Source organism: Dendropsophus ebraccatus, chromosome 13, assembly GCF_027789765.1.
Source record: "Dendropsophus ebraccatus isolate aDenEbr1 chromosome 13, aDenEbr1.pat, whole genome shotgun sequence".
NCBI lineage: Eukaryota > Metazoa > Chordata > Amphibia > Anura > Hylidae > Dendropsophus > Dendropsophus ebraccatus.
The window spans coordinates 39,417,105-39,441,060 of record NC_091466.1 but is presented as its reverse complement, the minus strand read 5'-3'; the positions used below and the strand labels follow the sequence as shown (position 1 = coordinate 39,441,060).

Here is a 23,956-nt window from a genome sequence, read left to right as displayed (position 1 = left end):
ACAATACATAGCAGGTTATGGGCACTGTATTATAGATTCATACAATGTGGAGTAATCAGCATGGGACGGAAAATAAACTGGTAAGTGAAACCTGTATGTATCAGGATGCCCATACTTCTAGAGGTCTGACTAGGAATTGCCCTGGTTCTAATTTTAAGACTTGTAAAGGCTTATTGTGTGTCAACTGTTCAGGAGAAAATTACATTGCAAAAACAGCAGAAATTTACAGAAAGAAAGTGGGATAAAGCGCCATGTGTGCAGACACTCATAGAATAGTGGTATTCAGATGCATTACTGCCATCTGGACATGTGTACATCTCCTGAGTCTGGTTGTTTTGTGTACTGCAATTGCTTTACATCATCCTCCCTTATGGATAGATTGTGGGGCAGATTCAAAAGACTGTTCACCTTTTCTCTATTCAAACCCATTGGTCAGACTGAAACCTCTGGGAATGCACTGAATTACAATGCTTTAAAAAAGTCTTCAGGCCCTTTCACTTTTTTCACATTTTGTTAGGTTGCATCTTGTGCTAAAATTAACAATATAATTAAATCAGACTCCCCCCCCATTATTTTGCCCTCAATACACCATAATGAAGTGAAAACAGAATGTTAGAAATTTTTTGGAAAAGGACGAACTAAAATATTTAATTGACATAAGTACCCATTCATCTTTCCTCTCAACCCTCAACCCCAGCTGCTAAAAAAAAAACCACAGCATGATGCTGCCACCACCACCCTGCTTTACTGTTGGGGTGGTATTGGGCAGTGCCTGGTTTCTTCCAGAAATGACACTTAAGACCATTTTACATAGCACAATATAAGGGGGAAGTGAGCGCCGACCTGTCAGGTAAACGCTCGCTTGCCCTTCCTTCCCCACTCGCTGCTTGTCCTATTACATGCACTGACAGTGTACAGGGAACAGTGTGAGGGGCCACAGGGAGCAGCGTGAGGGGCTGTCTGGGCGATCCTTAGATCATCCGGGCTGCCCATTGAGGTCAATGGCTTTCTGCTGCGGCCGCTCATATTACACGGAGCAACAAGCAGCAGACTGTCGGTTGAACTGATTGTTGTGTTCCAACATGTTGAAAGACCAAAATGAGCTGATATTGTGCATGTCGGCTGATCATGGTCTTTTAACATGACCTATTACACCAAACGATTGTAGTGCCTCAGTACAGGTGGTTTACTTAGTTATACCTAGGTAAAAGTACCTCCATCAGATGTCACACCAAGAGCTAGTAATTGTGATTTCCACTCCAGCCACTAGGTGTCACTTTTCTCCCTGCGCACAGCTGCAGTATGGAAAGGTTTGGCTATTTGCTATATATTGACCAATCACAGGTGCACACACTCTCTATCTTCCTTCCTGTGACACAGCCCTATATAGGATAGGGTTGTGAGGGGGTGTGAGTATGAGGATTTTCTTCTTTCAAGTATCTACACTATTATCCCAGCAGAGTTCTGCACTAATTAGACAAGGGCCCTTACACGGCCCCTACACTACCCACACTACACCAAGTTTTATTCCACCTACTTACTTCTACCTGAAGTCTATTTCAAAGTATTTTTTCTATTTGCACCAGCAACTGTGAGCGGTCCATTTATTTTATTTTATTGCACTGAAGTTACCACCAATAAAGTTACACCATCTGGTTAAGCGCTCGACTCCTCAGTCACCTTTCTTGTGCCGCACCTGCACCCTCACACAACACTATTGTTCCTTCAAGGTCTGTTGCGTGTGTGTCCAGAGGTCAGTACTACCACTCCTGGCCACTGTGACAAAGCTACTCCTGAACACCAGAGCCCACCAACTGCCAAAACAACGGCTGGTAATTGACCAAGTACGGCTCATAATCGTTTGGTGTAGTAGGACCTTAGGCAGCGCCGGGTACATGTTCTAGTTACCTATAATTTCTGGCTTCTCGAAACAACATACTACCACACTTACCCAGTTCCTCCTCCTGGCAGCCAGAGCAACCATATCATGCCTCTGGAAAAACAACCACCCCTACAACCATTACGGGAGATACTTCTTCTATACACAATGGTGGAATTGGTTGCTGGTTCAATGCGGAGAATAAACCAACACATGCTCCTTTTGTCACCTTGGACCAATTTTGTACCTTCCTCTCACCCATCCTCTCTGAATGAGATTATTCTCATACATATATTTCTCCATTGGCTTTTAATAAATTACTAGACCCTTTTACCATTTCTCTAGATTGGCTCCCCACATAATCTGGCACCAGTCACTGAGCACCAAAATTCAGTTTAGGGACTGAATCCCTTATATTTTTTCTATGTTTACTAGTTATATGATTTACAGTATCTCACATATGGTCTTTGATGTGTGAGCTTATTTCAAAATTCAAAATTTTCAGAAGTTCCTATTCCAAAATGAGCTGCACCAGAACATTGGCTCTACTGTTGATTGCTGGTTTAACCTCCTACCTTCCCTTCCTTGTCGTGCTCTATATGGTCTCCCTCCCCTAATATGTTTTATAATTCAATACAGATTTAAAAAATGAAATAAATCTGCCTTGGCTGTTTCAGATATATTCTGCCTTATTTAAAGTTGTTTCTCCTGACATTATTGCTTCTGGAGTCAACTAGGTCTTTTCTGCGCCCTTTACAATCAAAAAACGCACTAAGGATGTCCCCTCTACCCTCTGATTTTTGTACTAACCCCTGTTGAAGAAAATTTGAATTGAGCTGAATGCAGCGACAGACTCTGTACCATTAGGTGAACAGAGAACACAACAACTTTCTAATTTGTAGAGGTCTCTCCCTCTCCTGCAGGCTCTATGTTCACTCCCTCTCCATGTTTTATTCTCTTCTGATATCACAGTTTTTGAGTCAGCTCTGGTGTTGTCCTTTACTCAGTAGCCGATTGATAAACTCTTTGAAACGTCCCATAAATCTTCCATTTCTAGTAAATTCCACGAAGCTGGTTATACGATACAATAATTAAAACACTCCAGTTTTAGATCCTTAGGACACCTGCCGTTTTCCTTTTTTGCATCTTGGAAAAGCGTAACACGGCCAGGTCCAGTGTACCAGCAGATTGTTGCTTCCCAATTTTATGGGTTTATCTAGACTGTACCATCCACAATCAGTATCATCATCATCATCAAAAACATGATGCTTTTTAGAAGTCAAAATCATGAGAATGGAGAAGTTGACCTAGATCCTACATCTAAGTATAGAAATGTCATCTGACCAAAATATGGGGATTTGGTAACAAAAGATTCAACTACATCTTGTGATTAGGCCAATCAATTCATACTCATGTGCTTATTTAAATCAAGCTACATACAATTAGATATCTCTGGTAAGGCTTCTCTCCCTGTGTAATAGAGACAGTGATCAGCAGACGAGTGATAGCTGATCGCTGTCTTTCAGCATGTCAAAAAATAATCTTCTGTCAGCCGCTTATCCCTCTGTGTAATAAGAGATGTGTGACTGACAGATTATAAAAGCAAAAGGCTGCATGAACATTGCTGACGATCAGTAGCGTAATTTGGTGGGGGCAGAGGGGGCGGCCGCTCCCGGGCCCACACAGGCAGGGGGCCCACTAAAGATTTTTCTAGTTAATGCTATCCGCAAATGCTATTGCTTTTGCAGAAAGACTTAACAAATGTCCATTGGCTGTAGGTGGCCCCTGGCCAGCAACCAGAGCTCCTGGGGGGCCCATCCGGCTACCGAATGTTGTGTCTGACCATTTAGCTGTATGCGCTTGTATGCAAGGAGAACATACGGTTGAATGCAGCAGGGTGATTGACAAGGCGAGGAGAGCATTGGCTTTCCACCCTGCCAATCACTGTTGTGCCCACAAGAGGCCGTTCCCTCCCTTAGAGCTGTAGGACATAAGTGTTGTCACTTGTATGCTCACAGAGCAGGGAGAGAGTTGACATCAGAAGACTACGGTACTGCAACCGCACAGCCATTAAGTATGGCTTTTTTTCCCCTTAGTTATAGAGGAGGAGACCTATGGGGGTGGGTGGGGCTATCTCCTGAAAAGGATGTTATCTATGGGGGTTGGGGTATGGGATGTGCTGGTTAACTGAAAAGGTGGTATCTTATTTGGAGGTACAGTCTACTCCCAGTGGTGGTGGTGTCTAACCATCAGGAGGATTACCAGGGAGATTACTGCTGGGGAAGGGGGTGGCTGGATGGCTGGAGGGGATGCCTACATAAAGCATACTACCATGGGGGGGGATTGCCTGATAGACAGATAGATAGATAGATAGATAGATAGATAGATAGATAGATAGATAGATAGATAGATAGGGAAATAATAACTATATTGGGGCACAAAAGGCCTAACTACCATATGGATGCACAGAGAAGCTGAATTTCAATATGAAGGTACAGAGGGGCCTCACTACAATATAGGGGTGCACAGGGAGGGTCTATCTTCTATATGGTGGCCTTTTTTACTAAATGAGAGCATAGAGGGACCCTGCGAACTATATGAGGGCTAGAATTGGGTCTAAATACTACATGGAGGCATAAATTGGCTGCTCTCATATGAGCTGTACACCATGATTATCCGGCCTGATTTCTCCTACATTTTTAATGTATTGTCATGTATTGTTTCTATGAATTAGTAAAGTAATTATTCCATTTAGTTATGTTGCAGTAGTTTGGCTTTTTTTGTATATAGGTTATTTAGTATAGTTGCCTTGAACGTCAATGGACTATTTATTGTTATAACCCAGCATTTGTACTATACATTTACTCTTAGTATTACAGGTATACCCTTCAGGTATTGCCTATTTGGTCATTGACCATCAGCTATGGTGTAGTCCTCATCTATCTGTCTAATTTCTATTAGACAGCATATGAGATAAAGAGATAGAAGAATGGATGGATGGCTAATTCAAAAACAAAAACAGCGCCATAGCTTCCTCTATGTTGTTTCTGGTATTACAACTTGGTTCCATTCTCTTTTAGTGGAACTGAGCTGCACTACCACACCCAAGCTTTGGAGGAGAGTGGCGCGGTTTCTGGAAAAAGGCAGCTATGTTTTTGCAATGCTGGATAACCCCTTTAATTTTTACATGGTTATACTTTTCCACTGTTCTCAGTCCCTGTTCACTATGAATAATATAGTAGAAAATACCCTTTATTATTCAGAAAGCATTGTCATCTGCTGAGGTTCCCTATGGGTAACCTGGTTGGGGGCCCACTGAGACTTACTCGCCCCCCTTAGGCTGAACCCCTAGCTACGCCCCTGTGTTTGTGCAGCCCTGGTCATTCGATTATGAAGTTGTGTAATAGGCTCTGTAGCAGGCTCCTGGCCTGGGAATCATGGCCAGAGAGGTGGGATTACAGCGCAGAAAGGAGTGATTACAGCCCTGAAGCCGTGACTACAGCCCGAGAGCCATGACTAGTTGAGGAGGAGATTCTGCCCATATGCCTAGTTAGCACTGATTTTCATACAATGCAGGAAAGTATAAAAAATAAATGTTTTCGGGGTGAGACAAAAACAAACAATAAGCCTATATGATAGGGAACACTGGCGCATGCTCTATAACATCATTACTCAGAACACTTCGTAAAACATATCTTGGTGCTTGGTTCCCTTAAAGTTATGACTATTTTATTATGCAAAACAAATTTGCCTTTCCAGTCCATTAGACATTGGTTGCTACTAGGTATGGTAATACCAACATATAATAACAACCATGACATTTTCACACAATGATTATGCCCCACCACCCCACCTTAGCAGTAGATCTTAGTTTAAAAAAAGAAAAAGAAAAAAAGAACTGTGCAGATCATAGTCACTTTTGTGAAAACTGGCTCCCGAGCTGGGCCTCACCAACAACTAGGCGGCGCCTTACTGGTGAGGCCTGCCTCACAGTTTGAGAAGCACTGGTCTAGAGGAAAGAAGGTTTCACCTTTAGCACAAACAGGGATTCTTTACTGTAAAAGCAGTGACACTATGGAAAGCTCTGCCACATGATGTCACTAAATAACTTCTAGGGAGGCCTAATTGCTTTTCTTGATAAATATAATATTATAAGTTATGGGCGCTAGATTTCATGTGATAGGACGCTGATCCAGGACCTTAATCTAATTGCCATATTGGAGTTAGGAAGGAATTTTTCTCCCTGTGATGGGGCAAATAGCATCTGCCTCATAAGGGGTTTTGCCTTCCTCTGGATCATCACAGTAGGGTATAGAGTGAACTTGAGGGACTCTTGTCTTTTCTTCAACCTTATCAACTGTGTACCAATCTGGTGTCACTTGACTGTAACTTTGGTGGAACTACAAATAGACATTTATTGTGAAAGACGTCTCATTTTATATGAAGGTGACAAATATCTGATGTCTTTATTTCGACATCTTGGAATCTCTTACGCAAATGCAGCAACCGCATTTCGTGATTAGCTAACTTAAAGAAAATCACGTGACAGCACAAAGAGGAAATTCCGAGATGTAGTGGTACAATTATAGACTTGGTTTAGTGTATAATAAAATTAAAGGAAATCTGTGTCGGCTGTAATTCATTTTCCAAACTCTACCGAAGAAACAGAGATATGTCATATATAGGAGCACTTCAAAGAATGTTTGAAAATACAAAAATAATTTTATTAATCGTACTAGAAAAATACAGAAAACACAGAAAAATGGCAAAGGAAAACAGATCCCTGCACATTAAAAACATTTAAAATTCCCAAAGAGGGAAAAACACGGTGGGACCCACACAGTATTGCGGACCCCCAGGCCAACATACGGTCATGTAATGTAGCTAAACCATCCCTCAAACATCATGGGCCGCAACAAGTCGCTTCCCTCCCTCTTTGTTTGGTGATATGCATGTTTATAATAAATCAGTCAAACATGCATATCACCAAACAAAGAGGGAGGGGAGCGACTCGTTGCGGCCTATGATGTTTGAGGGATGGTTGAGCTACATTACATGACCGTATGTTGGCTTGGGGGTCCCAATACTGTTTGGGTCCCACCATGTTTTTCCCTCTTTGGGAATTTTAAATGTTTTTAATGTGCAGGGATCTGTTTTCCTTTTGCCATTTTCTGTGTTTTCTGTATTTTTCTAGTACGATTAATAAAATTATTTTTGTATTTTCAAACATTCTTTGGAGTGCTCCTATATATGACATATCTCTGTTTCTTTGGTAGCGTATGCTAATTGGTCTGTCTTAGGAAGCACCCTTTTGCTCTAATATTTTTTGGTAGTGCAGGCCCCAATTTTTCTGTGATCATTTTCCAAACTGCTAAAACTATTTGGATACTTTTACACCTAACTGTTTGTCGTCCACAAAGACCGTAGATTGGCGCTTGTTTGCAGTGCTTTTACATGACATGACAAATTGGCTGCCTGGGCTGCACAGATGCGTGCGTCCATCAGTGTCCGCAAGCGGGGATTCTGTAGTGTGGACATAGCCTAACAACCGGTTCATCCAAGGATTGGAAAAGCGCAAAACAAGCGCAAATGAGCGCCGATCTTGAAGCCAAATCCCGTAATGTAAAAGGACCCTTAAACAGAAGAGTAACTGCATCATTGGTTTAGGCACTTATTGGTCATTATTTTGTTTGCCAAATATGAAATGTTTATGATAATATTTCCCACCATATTAACAGTTAAATCGGGCCTGAGGGTAGGCCATTAATCATTAGGCCAGGAAAAAAAATAAAGGGGACATTAATTCCCCCTAGGTATAACCAGAGACCGAGTTAATTAACAATAAATCAATTAAGCACTTAAGTATCCACCTTATAGGGTATGTCTACACATAGCATTTAATTAGCGTTTTGATTTGCGGTTGTAGTGCTATTTTATGGCAAAATTGCGCTAATTAACACTAATTAAATGCTATGTGTGAGCATAACCATAAAGCCAGTGTAGTCTTTATATAGTAATAACAAGTAATCAGCGGTGGGACGTTTGTGCTATCTACACACTTCAGGCAGCACAATACATAGGATTTCAAAGTACTACTTTAAATGGGTGAAAAAGGCAAAAGTTTTGATCTGTCCAGGTTCAAGTGTTTAGATCCTGACTGATCATGAGAACAAGCAGGGTAGGAACACGCTGCAGAATGGTTTGCTCCCCGTTCTGTGTCAGTGAAAAAAGATGGCCTCGTAGACCCACTTTATAAGTACAACTTGTCATGTGACACAGAGCCAAGAGAGGACCGCTTTGGGTGTGGACATCTCCCGGCTCGTTCTGATGGTTTCTTTGGTTCGGAGGACTGAGACCCGGACCAATAAAAACTTTTGACATGTCTCTCTGAAATGTCAACAGTATCATATAAAGACAGCGACACTTTAAGTGCTTAAATGATTTATTGCTAATTTACCTGTCTCTGTTTGATTGTATCTAGGGGGCAATACACAACCAATACTTGCAAGAAATTTCTGTGTGGTGTTCCACCATGGGTGTTACTGGTCTATACACCCCTCGCAAAAGCCTGTACTCTAAGTGAAGTGGTAATAAAGTTATGCCTAAGTTTTGCCACTAGATGTTGCTATAGTTTGTGTATGCACTTGTATATTGCACAGCTGTAGTGAACAAGGGGTTATTGTTTGTTGGTAATCTGCGCACCATTAAGAGCTCTTTTCTGTTTTCCTCTCTCTATTCTCTTTTTTTTCTCTGCACCTTCTTCTCCACCACTCACAGGAGGTATTACACACCCTGTAGGAAGTTGTCACATTGGGAAAGGAAGTGTCAGTCAGTCTTGGTAGAGAGAGGACACATGACAAGACGGTCGCTGCTGTAGTCCAGCTGGGCTCTGGCAAGTCCCCCCACCTGTAGTCTAGTCTAGAGTGTGGTAGTGGGCAGATGTATGGGAAGCACAGAGACTCTTTTCTTCTTCAAAGCAACAAATCCTTATTATGCAGTGCTAAACCACTCAGGAGAGGACAAGTCGGAGATCACCCCAAGCCACGCTGTGAACATCTCTAACAGTGCAGGGTAGTATCCTGATACAAGAGGAACTGATCCGGATAGAGCAAAGTTGCTACAAGCCTACGTACTCTATCTCGCAGCGCAGGTGTAACAAGGTAATTTTGGCCACCTTGCTCAACTCAGGTAACAAGGTCTGAAGCTTGTGTCACCCTAGGGGACGGGTCACCCGACACTGTAGGGCAACAGGTGGTATAGCGACAACAAAGGTCGAAACATGGGCACAAGTCTTCTATTCTATATAAGTATCCTTTAGTATTCTACTTCTTCTTCTAAAGTTCCAGCACAGCATACTTCTACCCTGGGTTGGGACTCTCAGCACAAACTCCTCTCTACTACTCTGAACCTTCAGCACAAACTCCACTCTACTGCTCTGAACTGAAATGTAGCTGTGTAGTGACTACTATTTAGCATGGGTGTAAATGTGATTGGCTAATTTTGAACACAACCCTAATAATAAGAGGTTTTCACCATTAGGCATGTTTCACACAATGTAAAAATAATGTTTGTCTTTTATAACAACGGCCGTCATTGTGCAAATATTATTTGCAAAATGTCGGCCATTGTTATCAAAGTACAAGGTGAGAACCTAGCATCAGGCTGCATTCCCACATTGCGGCTGAATCCCCACACCATGTGGTCTCCAATAGCCGCTTGATGGTGCCAGGATTGATCAGCAACATAGGCTATTGATGAGCACATGTGGTGCAACCTGATGCAATCGCATTATTAAAAAAAACTTTTTTTGACAGGGGTGTGAAGAGGGGTGAAGTGTTTTTGTACCCATTAATTCTTAATACCCCAGAATTAAGAACTGGGGTATGTCAACTTTTGATCAGGGTCATTTGGATGTTTTCGGTTGTTAATATGATTTAAAAACAAAAAACACAGTAGTTTGACAGTAAATGGCTACACCCAACCACTATCCATGAGTGGAAAAAAGTTTTTGTGTTATCATTCATATTCTCAGAAAATAGGACAAGAAAGCAAAAATTCTGCCGGGGTATGTGAACTTTTGAGCACACAGGAAAAAAGTGCTGGAAGAAAGTGGCCATGTTTTTGTAGCGCTGGATAACCCCTTTAAAATTAGCTGCGTTATCGGCAGGCCAGCTGTAGAAAATCAACTGATTTCCTCTGCGAGCCAAAAAAAAATGACATGCCTAATACTGTATTTAATTTCTTATTACTTTAGCATAGATATCTATCGCAGGCATGTTTGTATGTGGCGGATCTGTGGTCTCCAAAACTGGACACAGTATTCAAGATGTGGTTGCACTAGAGCTCTATACAGCAGGATCACAATTTCTCTCTTCCTACTAGTTATACCTCTAGTTATACCTCCATACCAAAAGGAGGGACATATTATTGGCCTTTTACAGCCCAAAATATGTGCTGTTTTACAAGTGTAAATATAGTGTATCATACCTTTTTCTACAGAAGTGCTTGGTTAAGCAATGTGTCCATTTGTTTTTACTTGGCTTTCCCTGGAAAGCTGAGCGCACATAAGTACACATACTGTAACAGTCTCATAAGGACGTATAGAAACACCATTGCATTTGTTCTGCGTGAGCTTATTTTCCAAGGAGAGTTTAGGGACACTTAAGGGGGTTATCTAGGATTAGAAAAAAAAATGTCTGCTTTCTCCCCAAAACAGTGCCACATTTGTGTTCAGTTTTGGTGCAATATTGCAGCTGAGTTCTATGAAAATTATTACAGCCAAGTTGCAATACCACACACAACCTAAGGCTAGAGGTGGCCCTGTTATTTTTGGAAGAAAACAATAATGTTTATCTAATTCTGGATAACCGCTTTAGTGTGTGAATGACTGCCTTCTGGATATCTGTCAAGTCAGCAGTCTTCCCATGATTGTGTTTCATACTGAACCAGACTTAGGGCCTTTTTACACAGAATGATTATCTGACAGATTATCTGCCAAAGATTTGAAGCCAAAGCCAGGAACAGACTATAAACAGAAATCAGGTCATTGGTTTTGGTTTCAAATCTTTGGCAGATAATCTGTCAGATAATCTTTCTGTGTAAATGGACCCTAAAGGTGCGTTTACACGTAACGATTATCGTGCGAATTTGCGCGATAACGATCAAATTCGAACGATAATCGTACGTGTAAACGCAGCGAACGATCAAACGACGAACGAGAAATCGTTAATTTTGATCTTTCAACTTGTTATCAAATAGTAGTTCGTCGTTTGCAAAAAATTCGCAAATCGTTCCGTGTGAACAGTCGTTCGCCGATTTAACCAATGTGTCAGATAGGCTTAAGCGATCGCCAAATCGATCGCAAAAGGATTTTCCGTATGATATATCGTACCGTCTAAACAATGATCGTTCTGAAAAAAAATCGTTACTCCGACATCGTTAATCGTCTGATCGGGCCAATTATCGTTTCGTGTAAACGCACCTTAAGGGACCTTTTATAACACTTAGGAAGCCACTGCAGGTGTTTTGGGTTAAGTATTCTAATTTTCTGAAGTACTGACTTTGGGGTTTTTCTTGGCTGTAATCCATAATCATCAACTTTAACCGCTTGAAAACGCTTGAAAGAGTTCACTCTGTATGTAATGACTCTGGAAAAAAAAAATAATTCATTTGTTAATATACTAATTTATTGCAAACCACTGTATATACAGTGGTACCTTGGTTTAAGAGTAACTTGGTTTAAGAGCGTTTTGGTTTAAGAGCTCCCTGTACTTGGTGGGAGGGCAAGTGGAAGAGGAGCATGGCCTGAATAGCGGGGTCTACATCCCTGTACTCTGACCCTGGAAGTCTCCCTCACCTTCCAAATCATAGCAGATGCACTTCAGGCTGGGGCCTGTATCAGGGGACAGGACTGTGGAGGTAATTTCTCCATAGCTGTAACCCCTCTCTCCCCGGACAGAGAGCGCTGCATGTATGTGGCCTGCTCATTCCTTCATGCTCCCTGCAGTCTCTGTCAGCCCTCGTGTTTCCCATCCTCTCCATTACTGTACAGTAACTTATAATATCATATATTCTGCTGTTTCTGGATGTTTGTTTCATCTGTTTTACATGTTATTCAGAATAATAAATCATTACTTTTGGGGTGTGGAACCAATTGTCTGCATTTCTATGATTTCCTATGGGAAAAATTGCTTTGGTATGTATATATATATATATATATAGCAATATGTCAAAATCTCCTTCATGCAGAAATTGTCTTTTTCATTCTGTCTGCTGGATTTTGTTTTATACACGTACATATAAAATACTGTGTGAACACATGAAAGTATTTATCTAGCCTGGCATTTCCTTCACCGCTCCTAACCCCCCCTGTCAGTGCAAGGACTCACAGGATTTAAATAGAGGTGCACTTTGGGAAGTGGGAAGCCGATTGCTCTCTGACATTCACTGATGAACAGGTCCAGAAGATCTGTACGCTTACACAAGGTCTCTCCATGGCCTTGCACGCAAAGGAAAAGAATTACAAGATCCTATAGAGATGGTATAGGTGCCCTACCGATATCCACCACATGTACCCAACTGCTTCTGGTGATTGCTGGCGATGTGGGTCTAGTGATGGGATTTTTGGGATTGTGTATATCGGGTGTATTAAGCCTATTTGAGGAAGACAATAACTAACTCTTCTCAATGTGCCATATTAAATGGGAACTCCGGGTAGAGGTTAATAAAAATGAAACTTCTGGAGAAGCATAACGCATTACTTACCTGTCTATCCCAGTTTTGAAATTATCAAAAATCCATTGGTTTGGGGGGGTTTTGCTGTTTTGTGTTTCTGTTCTTCCTGGTTTGGCATTTCCCAGGATGCAATGCTTTCCCTCATGTGATCATCACAGCCCCCACCCAATACAATCAGTAAAATTAGTGCAGCAGCTGCTTCTGGCCGGTTAGAGATGGCGAATTAGTCAGGGGATTGGGTTATCCAGCCAAGCCTCCTGTGACATCACGCCCTGCCCCCTGTATGCTTCATCATCAAACACACACAATGTGAGACAGAGGCATGGAAGATTTTTCTTCTAAGGGGGGATAGCAGCAGGAGACAATGTGAATTGGCACAGTGGCCATTTTTTCACTTCCTGGATTTCTATTAGCTACCAGTGTGGCAGAACCGTACAGATACAATAATACATTGTATAGACACATCTATATAACTTTTAATAGAAAACAAGTTTTTCTTATCCGGAGTTCCCCTTCCCCTTTAGACTCCAGTGTCGGAATGGCTCACAGAGCTCAATGTGATCAGTAGGTAGGAGGAGCTGATTGCAGAGGATCATGATCGTAATGCAGTGTACTTCAAGAAGTGGAGAGCATGGACCCTGTTTAGGGGCTCTCCAAATTTTCCACCACCGCTCCAATGAATTTCGTGGGTCATGATGGAGGTTGTTTTTTGGGATTTTTTTTTTTTCTTTTTGGATCTGAAGGCGGTCTTTGGATCCCAGCGAGATGGGGTTCCATTTTCTGGATGGGAATCTTGTTCTCTCCTTGTTTCTTTTTCTTCTCTTGATGTTGCGTGCCTGCGCTTGGTGCTTTGTGGGCACAGTTCATCTCTTCACTATCTTTCTCCTTTTCCTTCTTATTCTTCTACTGTTTGTGTTGTACATCGGTTGGATGCATCTGATACAGCAAGTTTTTGTGTTCTATATGTATATATATATATATATATAGATTGTTTATATATTAGCTGACAGGCATTCAATGTTTTACTGTTCGTATTGTTATTACTATGTTCTATTCCGCTTGTTAGCGGAAGGCAGCCTTGCTTGATATATATGATGTACGACTGTATTGTTTTGTATACCTTTTTTAAAAAAAAACCTTAATTTAATAAATCAGATTTCACATAGAAGAGCAAACCTCTCCATAAATTCCATGTGCACCAGAGCTCCCTCTACACACACAGTAACATACAATTTACCTGAGTTGGTGTAACTGTTGTAAATGAGGCGCATACAGAGGCTGCAATGCAGAGGGCAAATATTCACACAATTTTTAAGCAGCTGCACATAAATTATGTGAATATCTGCTCTCTGTGCTGATTGAGTGCCATAATAAACCTCATTACTGTACATACATCATAAACATACAACAGAAACTTGCATGTATTATATATACGCATACATTATCATACACATACTGTAGAAGCATGCATACACTATATACACACACATATACATCCTTTATACACATCATTTAAACATACTGTACACATTACATAGGCAACACACACTTTCACAATGCACATAAGCATCCACAGTGCTCATCCACAGACAGACAGACAGACAGACAGACACACAGGCACTTACATTTTATGAACAATCTCCAGATGTCAGCAGCCTCTGCAGGTCCTCCCTCTTCCTCCTCATAGCCAAATCTGTAAGCCAAAAGACTGTATCTTGGTGAAAATAACTGGTCTTTTCACTAAGCAATACACTGTATTGCCATGGCTATGCAGTGAATAGCCGCTATGCAATGAATAGCAGCCGCACAAAACTGACATGTCAGTTGTTCGTGCGGTCGGTTGGAATCCTGGCCGGAGCATATACTATGTGTATACGCTCCAGACGGGATTCCATTCTTTTAAATACAACTTATGTTTTGCATAAATCACGGCCGTTGGTGCATATTGCAACAACATCAGTGATTTATGCAAAACATACATTGTGTGAACATAGCCTTAAAAATCATCTCCTAATATCTATCTTTTTATTGCAGACTGATGTGCCCATTAATATTAATTTGTGACAAACCTACAACATAAACGGACAAGCTGGCTTTAAAATCTGCATAGTTTGTTTCTCCCCATAGCCAATACTGTCACGTGCAAGAGATTTTTTTGTCGCTGTAAACATTCCCTGTCAGTGTCAGACGTAAGTGGTTGGGGTATGTTGCTGTGCCCTTTTCATCTTAACCCCTTCCTGCATTAGGACGTGCCAGCACGTCCATTTTAAACCTCTGTTCTCAGCATATGGACATGCCGACACATCCTCAAAGCTGGTTCGTCAAAACTGTGCTCAGATAAAAGTCATTTTTATTTATATAGCGGCAACACATTCCGCAGCACTTTACAATTCTAGGGGTACATACATAGACAAAAATAAGACGACATTACAGATATACACATATAATTATGAAGCGGTAAATTAGGAGTGAAGACCTGCTCGCAAGAGCTTATAAACTAAAAGCCCAGCAGTTGACCCTATCGATGCTTGGAGTCATGCATTACAACATTGCTGGGTTACCTGATAGGACCCCCCCCCCAAAAAAAAGTCCCTTACCACATAAGAGACCTCTTTAAATAATAACAGGCCACACACATACCTAATGTTTCAGAAACACTTTATCAAGTTATGCCATTTCACATGAGACCAAAGACAGATCTGGATTCTCTTGGGCCCTTGAGGAGACCAATGGAAAGTGCTGTTTTGGAACCATGGAAGATTAGTGTTTTTGGTTTGGTGCACATGTACATCTTCTATCAGGCTCTCTTTCACAGTCCATCCCCATATCAAATAAGTCACACTCTTTTTCAGTAATATCACTGTTTCCTGAATTGCCCCTCCCTGTCTAATTACAATGATTATTTTCTTGCCCCCAAAAGGATACCTAAACATGTAAGTCCATCAGCTCCATAGTCCTGTTATTTACATGGATGGGACTATTCAGCAGCTCACTAACAGCATAAAAACCCAGGGACTTGGTAAATGTTAATAGACAGTCACTCTAGTAGAAAAAGGTGCACCAACCAGGGACCTTAAAAGTGGTTATCCAAAGGTTCTTAGCCCTATGTTCATAGCTGTCCATGAAAAGCACTGAGAACTAACATACTCATAAACCCTGGGGAGATGACACAGACATTGTATAATAGACGAGTCTCCAGGAGGAGAGAAAGAACGTAGTGCACCGCATGACACATAGACCCCCAGCACAGGCAAGGCTGGACAAGGTCAGATAGGAATGCCACATTATTGTCTTCATCGCCTGACTGATGACCGTGTTGCCCCCTGGTATGTTTCTGAAGGACGGCCGTAGAAACCAGCTGCTTGGACTTCTTCCAGGAAACTGAAAGTAGAGACATATGTAGAACATATAAGCAGGCTGCAGACTAATATAACATGACCACTAAGTAATATTACTGTAATCCAGTCAACTAATTCATTCTCAAGCTAAGAATTAAGAGGTCTTTAAAAAGAACAATTTCCCATTGATAGTTAGATTACAAAAATGCTAGCAGCAGCGCAGAGTATTTCAGGAAAGAAGATTGCTAATCTGGAGATGCAAGCAAAGTAGTCTGGATAGGAAGCATGTCTGCGCACACAGTGCCCATCATCTCCGTGACGATACCAAGCTTTCTCTGCCACTCACTAGTGGGTTACAGGGAGCCGCGTGTGCGTCACAGGCGGATGGTGTAAGCTGGTCTGGAAATAACAATTAGGCCAAGGGATTAGATGACTCTTATGAGGGTGGCTTGAGCTGAAATCCCTTTGTATTTCATGGGATCCCGTCATTAATCTCATAGCAAGAGAAACCAACTAGGATATATAAGCAATATAAGGTGTTAGCAGCACAGTAGATAAATTGACTGCACCTAAAATGCAGCATGGTAAATTATGGGCCAGAAAGTCTATGAAAATATTGCATAACTGACATTACAGACAAAAATAGGCAAGGAACTTGTGTCATCCTGATTGAAACCCAGTATTATATTCTAGAGCTGTAGGTGTTCAAGTGAAAACAGTCACCAAGCTTGTAGCGAGACAAACCCCAGTACCTAAGCTAAGTAATATATGTACAAACTCACTCAACAAAACACAGCAATCGCTGAACTCAGGGAGACCAGCGACAAAAAAAAAAATCAGACAGAGTACTCACTAAAGAGTCTCCACTGATGCATTGCCCCCTATAAATTTAAATATGCAAAAGAAGGGTCCGTGGAGTCTCAGTTACGAGTCTCAAAACACGGGAATAGCCAGATATCCCTCCAGGGGAGGGAAGCCTATTGCCAAGGGGGTGCCTCCCAGTGGGGAGATCACCAAACCACCCTGATACGTAGCCCCTTAAGTCCCACTCGGTTGCGAGTATTGGAACATAAATAGGGAAATACCAGGGTGGCCCCTTATACGTCAAAGTCTAACTCTGTGGCGAGTATTGCGACATGACAAGGGTTTACCAAGGCAGGCATCCATCCACAGACGATCGTTTCGGGGTAGTTGCCCCTCGTCAGTGTGGAGTAGGATTCTGGCTAACAGGGGGACTTAAGGGGCTACGTATCAGGGTGGTTTGGTGATCTCCCCACTGGGAGGCACCCCCTTGGCAATAGGCTTCCCTCCCCTGGAGGGATATCTGGCTATTCCCGTGTTTTGAGACTCGTAACTGAGACTCCACGGACCCTTCTTTTGCATATTTAAATTTATAGGGGGCAATGCATCAGTGGAGACTCTTTAGTGAGTACTCTATCTGATTTTTTTTTTGTCGCTGGTCTCCCTGAGTTCAGCGATTGCTGTGTTTTGTTGGTCTATTTTTCATTGCCCCTGTTAGCCAGAATCCTACTCCACACTGACGAGGGGCAACTACCCCGAAACGATCGTCTGTGGATGGATGCCTGCCTTAGTAAACCCTTGTCATGTCGCAATACTCGCCACAGAGTTAGACTTTGACGTATAAGGGGCCACCCTGGTATTTCCCTATTTATGTTCCAATACTCGCAACAGAGTGGGACTTAAGGGGCTACGTATCAGGGTGGTTTGGTGATCTCCCCACTGGGAGGCACCCCCTTGGCAATAGGCTTCCCTCCCCTGGAGGGATATCTGGCTATTCCCGTGTTTTGAGACTCGTAACTGAGACTCGTAACTGAGACTCCACGGACCCTTCTTTTGCAAACTCACTCAACCTCACACAGAGATGAATGATAATATAAATTATATATAGGTAGGGATTCTGAGTGCTACTAAGCAAGGTACCCTTAGCATGTCAAAAGTTTTGATCAATCGGAAAAACGAGTGGGGAGAGGATCCCGCTGCAACGTGTTCGCTCTTTGCTCTGTGTAGGGAAATAAATAAGTCAAGCCTATAGATTTATACTATAAGGGTATTCGCATTAAAATCCTCTGCGGATCCCTTGTCAGTTATCTTGAATAAGAAGACATACTCGCAGCGGGGTTAACATGGCGGCATTTACATACTCGCAGTGGGATGTCAATCCTGTTGCGAGTATGTCTTCTCGTTTAAAATAACCGACAAGGGATCTGCAGCAGATTTCAAAGCGAACTCGCAGTGTAAAATCCTCTGCAGATCAGTTACGTGTGAAGCTACCCCAAGCCAGACTCTTTCATTCTAACACAGATCGGGAGTGGACCACGCTGCAGCTAGTCCTTTCCCTCTCGTTCTCCTGATCGGTCAGGGTCTGAACACTAAGACCTGGGTTGATCAAAACTTTTTACATGTCTCCATGACATATCAAAAGTTTTTACAAATGACAGGTACACTTTAAACACATCATGATTAAATGTAAAGGGGTATATTTCAATTGGGTATGCAGCTCCTAATTTCTCACGAATTCTCCTACCTCTATATAGGCTGCTTTAGAACTCTAACAAGGCAGGAGGAAGCTGGGGTAACTAATTTTTCATTATACACACATTTTTGCTACAATGTATCGGTGCAGGTAAACAGTCAGTCTGGAGTCTAGACTGCTTACCTTATACTGGATACGATTGTAAAGGTCACAAACTGCCAGCTGAAAGTTGCAGAACTTCATATGCAATTAAAATTTAGTTACATAAAACTGGAAACTAGCCCTGGATTATAGCCAAAGCAAAGGTAGGAAAGTGTAAAGGAGCTATGCCTATACCATCCACATTATATGTGATCTGTATGCTGTAGCTGATGCTTTGCAGCAGTGGTCGGGATCAGACCACCAACAGAGCGTATGCCAGATAGGCATAACACACTGCATTAACGAAGTAAAACTACAAACAAAGGTACTAAATTTAATGCTACATAATCTTGTTTCCCCCCAGTTTTTCTTCTACATTATAGTTACAGAACAAATCAATGAAAGAAGTTGTCATGTCTGCAAGCCCCAAAGAACCTGTGTTCCTAAGCAGGAGGGGGGGCTAAGATACTGTGCAAAAGTGATCTCTGGGAAGAAAAAGGTGTGTACCGGTAACCGGGCCACACAGTGGTTAATGGTGTCTTAGTGTGTGAGCGTTTAGTGTTTCAACTCTCCATGCAAATCCTGTTACCTGAGCATGCCTCGCATGTAAATAATTGAGAGGCTCTGGGAGAGGAGCGAGCCATGGGGTGGCAAGGAAGCAGCACAAACATTCCTACTGGTGACCCCCTGACACATCACCTGAGCTTGTTCTCTCTCATATAAAACACTGGATATTTTATCCACCCATGCTGTGGAAAGTACTGCACATATCCATATCCAGCCTGTCTGTGACCAGATCATCTGGGCCTCATGTACCAATACTAGAGAAAGGCTTCTGTTTTTCCAGTGCATCAATGCAAAACAATGTGATAAATGGGTTGTCATAAAATGTCATAAAAGTCTGATCTTTAGAGGTCCGGCAAAAGGACCTACCCCCTTTCAACATCCCCTCTCAATGAATTTTGAAGTAATACTGTAACCCCTGCTGCTGCACATTGCGAATATACCTAGGTTAACAGGTCATCCCCGAGAGACATTACAAATGGGGGGGTTAGGATTACATAGCCGGACCGAGATGGGAAAGGAAACTCCGTGACAGAGAAGCCCCACCTCAGTGACATTAGGGCGATATCAACAGCTGCTGCTGCCCTAGGCACTAAACCTGAAGACGCCCCATCTTGGGGAGCATGGGGGAGAGTGGTTACAGCCACATGCATTTCTCTACACGTAGAAACATTGTCTGAATTGCGTTTTTCATGGTTTTTAACTGTTTAAAACATAAACAAATTTCCACCATACCTTGACTATATAACACTGCCATATAAGACCTGAACAATTCCACCACCACACCTCTCAAAAAGACACCAGATTTACTGGTAAGTCTGAATGGGGAGTGACAGGGGAAAAAAAACAACATGTTTCTTTCCCCCTGCTCCCTGGTGCCCCCGGCAGAGGAACACGGGTGACTAGTGGTAAATACGGTCCTTCCTGTACCTCCCTAACTATATATAACTATATCGCAATTCGCAAAATACATCAGTCTAGTGTACAGAATGTTTAGCTCACAGATAAACAGACCACATATCTTTACATGTTTTTTTGCCCTTGGAAGTAAACAAGAATATTCCCATTTACATAAAGCTGGTATAGATTTTTGCAGAGTAAGTTTAAAACTTGTCGTTGTACAATGATTTGGCTGCATCCAGGTCTGAAAACCCCTTAAAGCTGGTCATGCACACATGACTAATGTTAAACTGCTGGCTATGCTGGATTTTACCATGTCCAATCCTATAATTCCCCTGATATTTCTGTCACTACTACCACATCTGCCAATACACTGCCCTTTCAATGTAAACGTGCAATAAATCTGTAAATGTGGTTTGTCCATGTGGGAGCTGCTCTTCATTCTAGTGCATAGGGAGGAACTACCTATGAAGCCCACGTGTTCAAACAGATTTGGGTTGGAGACATGCAGATTTTTAGGCTCTCATGGCTGTTATTGAGCTCCTAGGAACCCGTTCATAGTGTGCAGCTATTCTTCATCCTCTCCATTTCAAAGGGAAGGCCAGATCTGAGCTCTTTGTCAGTGGTACTCACAACTGGACTTCCTATCCCTTCACTGGCTGATCACAGGAAATCCACTACTCCTTTCTGCTATGCCAGTGAACAGTCTGGCACTGTGCTGGTGGATAATTTACAGTGCTATACTACTATATATAGTACAATAGATATCATGTTTGGTGTTTGGGGGGCGGGTGTTACTCGTGTGCTGGCTTTACAAGGTGCTATGTGAGCAGAAAAGGAAACAGCAACAGCATCATAGCAAGGCAGGGGTTACATCATAAAAGCTACCATGGTCTATACAGTCAACTGTCATTGCTGATGACAGGCTACGCAAGGTACAGCTGCCCAGGTACGAGAGTGATCAACATAAGGTAATGCAGAAGTCTAGAGTATAGATTAAAAATAAGAGATAGCCATCATTCTTCTATGAAAACCCCCTTAAAGGCTTGTTACTGATCAAATATAAGACCATATGGCACTATCACCTCATACTGCCAGGTTTTGCTACCACTGGTATAATGCTTAACCTTTTCCACCAATTCACTTGACAACGTTCAGTGCCAACCTGCCCCATTACACAGATCGTGTAACCCAATGCTTCCCGCTTTTCTCCGGCACCTGATGACAGGACTGGAAAATACACGGTTAAGTGTGGCTCCAATGTCAGCTGAGCAGCGGCATTCATTTCAAGCAGAAATCTGTCCAGCTAGGCTGATAGTACACTACGTAGAGACCAGAGGAAAAAGCCTGGCTCATGTTTCAGATGTTATGTACCAGTAATGAGATGCCCTGGATCCAGGGACAGTACGTAGTACTTGGTTGTTGTTGTAAAGATGATGACAGTGGAGACCAGAACGAGCATAACCTATAAATGGGCATTAATGTTGGAGGAAAGTAGGGACCCTCCTATGTGCAATGTGCAGGCTGTAGTATTAGTAATGCATCATAGATAGTCTTACAGTTACACTACACAGATTCTGTGCAATCCTATGTTAACTGTGTAGTTAACATGCAGGGATCTTTTTACTTACTTACTTTTATCTTATGAAGACAAGCCCTGCCTATATGCTCTCCTAGGGCATACATATATCATAAAGCTGTATAAAATTACTCTCTATGAGCCACAAGAGAATGTCACTTTATATGAGCAGCTCCCATTTTGGCAGACTTGCCACTGCAGGGAAAATGCCCTGCTGGTCATGGAATACCCAAAATCAGCTGTTTGCTGGGGGGTGCAGGGAATGACATCTACCCCTTTAAAGAGCACCAACAATCACATCCCATGTTAAAAAAGTGAAATGAAGTGTAGTGTATAATGGGTGTATTAGTAGAGGTATAGTGGATAAGGGCTGTAGTAGTAGTAAAGGTAAATTGGATAAGGAGTGTAGTGGTAGTAGATGTAAAGTGGATGTGGGGTGTAGTAGTAGCGGTATAGTGGATAAGAGGTATAGAAGTATGGTGGATAAGGGGTGTAGTAGTATAGGTATAGATTAGGGGTGTAGTAGTAGTACAGGTATAGATGAGGGGTGTAGTAGTAGTAGCAGTTTAGTAGCTGGTGTGGCCGTGGGGTACTGACTCCTCCCCCTGCTCTCCAGTGCTCTGGGGCTGGGTCACTCTCCTGCTCCTTCCACCGCCTTACCACTGGTGATGGTCCCAAGGGCTCTTTAGGGGCTGGCTGCTGCTGATTGCCACTTCTGTGTATGGGCAGTAGGGATACAGCAGGGGCACTCTCCCTCTTCAGACTCTTCTAGCTTTAGCTCCGGCTGCTAGAGGTCGTCACAAACAGTGCTGCCTGCCTGCATCTGGGGGTCACTGTGGCCCTGCACCTTGGGAATTAGACGTGCTTCTTGGTTGTCTGGTTTCTCCCTAAACAACGTCCATAAGGAAGCGCTGCGACCAGGGTGAGGGAGGTTGTACTGTGAGGCAGACTCTCCCACTGGATTGCGAGGTGCTTCTGGCAGGGCAGAGCACACACGGATTTTTTTTTTAATTAAATTTGCAATTTTCAAAAAACAAACAAACAACAACTGATTGATTTTCTAATTATTGGTAAAAGAAAAGTGACCTTTTTGGAAACGATAGCCCCAAGGAATTCAGCTAGGGGTATAATTAGCGTTTATACCCCACAAGTGTTTGAGAAAAGCATTTAGCATTAGGCCATGAAAATTTACATAAATTTGTACCTTTAATTTAAAAGTTAGCCCTTTGACAAGGAACAAGTTAAAAGCACCCCAAAATGTGTTCAGCAATTTCTCCCGAGTAAAGCATTACCCTGTATGGGGGCACACTGCATGGCTCAGAAAGGAAAGATATATAGGGTATGGGCACAGATCCGACAGGAGGCACAATATAGGCAGCTGATTAACAGGTGCCTAATCACAGCAGCAGCAATCGTGGCACTGACAAGCGATCTGGGGCACAAGCTGGTAAGCGATCAGAGGGTTACGGGAACACTCCAGGTTGTTTAGGGGAAAGGGGACACATTCTGGGACACCACTGACAGTGCTGGACCAGAGTACAGCACCAATATCAGAGCAGAAATCGGGAAATGGGGAACACCAGGTTGGTGTGCCAATCAGACACTTTGGGAAAATATTTGCGCTTTTTCAGTTTTGTTTTGTTTTTTTGGGGGGCGCTCTCTGCAGCACAACCAACTCTCACAGAAATGAGGTTCTCAGGGCTGGTAAATGTCACAATGTCATGCCTGATGCCTGTGATTGGTCAACATTTGACTGACCACAGCACATTGATCAACATTTGACTGATCACAGCGATCACCATCAGGGGACAGTATGATTGGTCCGACAGTTAGCGGTGACTATTAGCTGTCACAGACCGCTATAGTCGCAGAGAAATCTCTGCGTCACAGGATACAGAGATTGTTTATTCCATGGGTGCCACTGTATGTCCATATGCTATAAAATTCACTGCTAAAATGTACATGGAGTAATGCCCATATGTGGGAACAGGTTAAGATAGATGAAGCAATCCCAGATAAATAATTCAGGCAGACAACATTTTTGATGCCATCCAATGGATATGGAAGGCAGCTCACATCTTACCTCTTTGTATTATGAATGGTGGTTCCACCAAGGACAATGCGGACCCCTGGTGTAGTCCGGTTCAGATTATAAACTGTTAGAGCTTCTTCATAAGTTGCTCCTCCAACCATAAAGACTATGATATCTTGAGGCCTGCAGACAGAGCAGTACTTTACAGAATAATTCAAGCAGGGTTGGCACACAAACATTACCACAACACTTACACTTACAAAGTATATATGTCATTATCATATGTGGATAGAAC

General features: G+C 42.4%; 1 protein-coding gene across 1 annotated transcript in view; it reads right to left on the bottom strand.

Moving 5' to 3' along the window:
* Positions 1 to 15,254: 15,254 nt before the first annotated feature.
* Positions 15,255 to 23,956, bottom strand: part of VPS45 (vacuolar protein sorting 45 homolog) — a 44,681-nt gene continuing 35,979 nt past the window's right edge. The window contains exons 14-15 of the mRNA XM_069949294.1: positions 23,713 to 23,844; positions 15,255 to 15,994 (exon numbers count right to left, since the gene is read on the bottom strand). Coding sequence (XP_069805395.1) covers positions 15,907 to 15,994; positions 23,713 to 23,844 — 220 coding nt within the window. The 3' untranslated portion in view covers positions 15,255 to 15,906. The remainder of the gene's footprint in view (positions 15,995 to 23,712; positions 23,845 to 23,956) is intronic.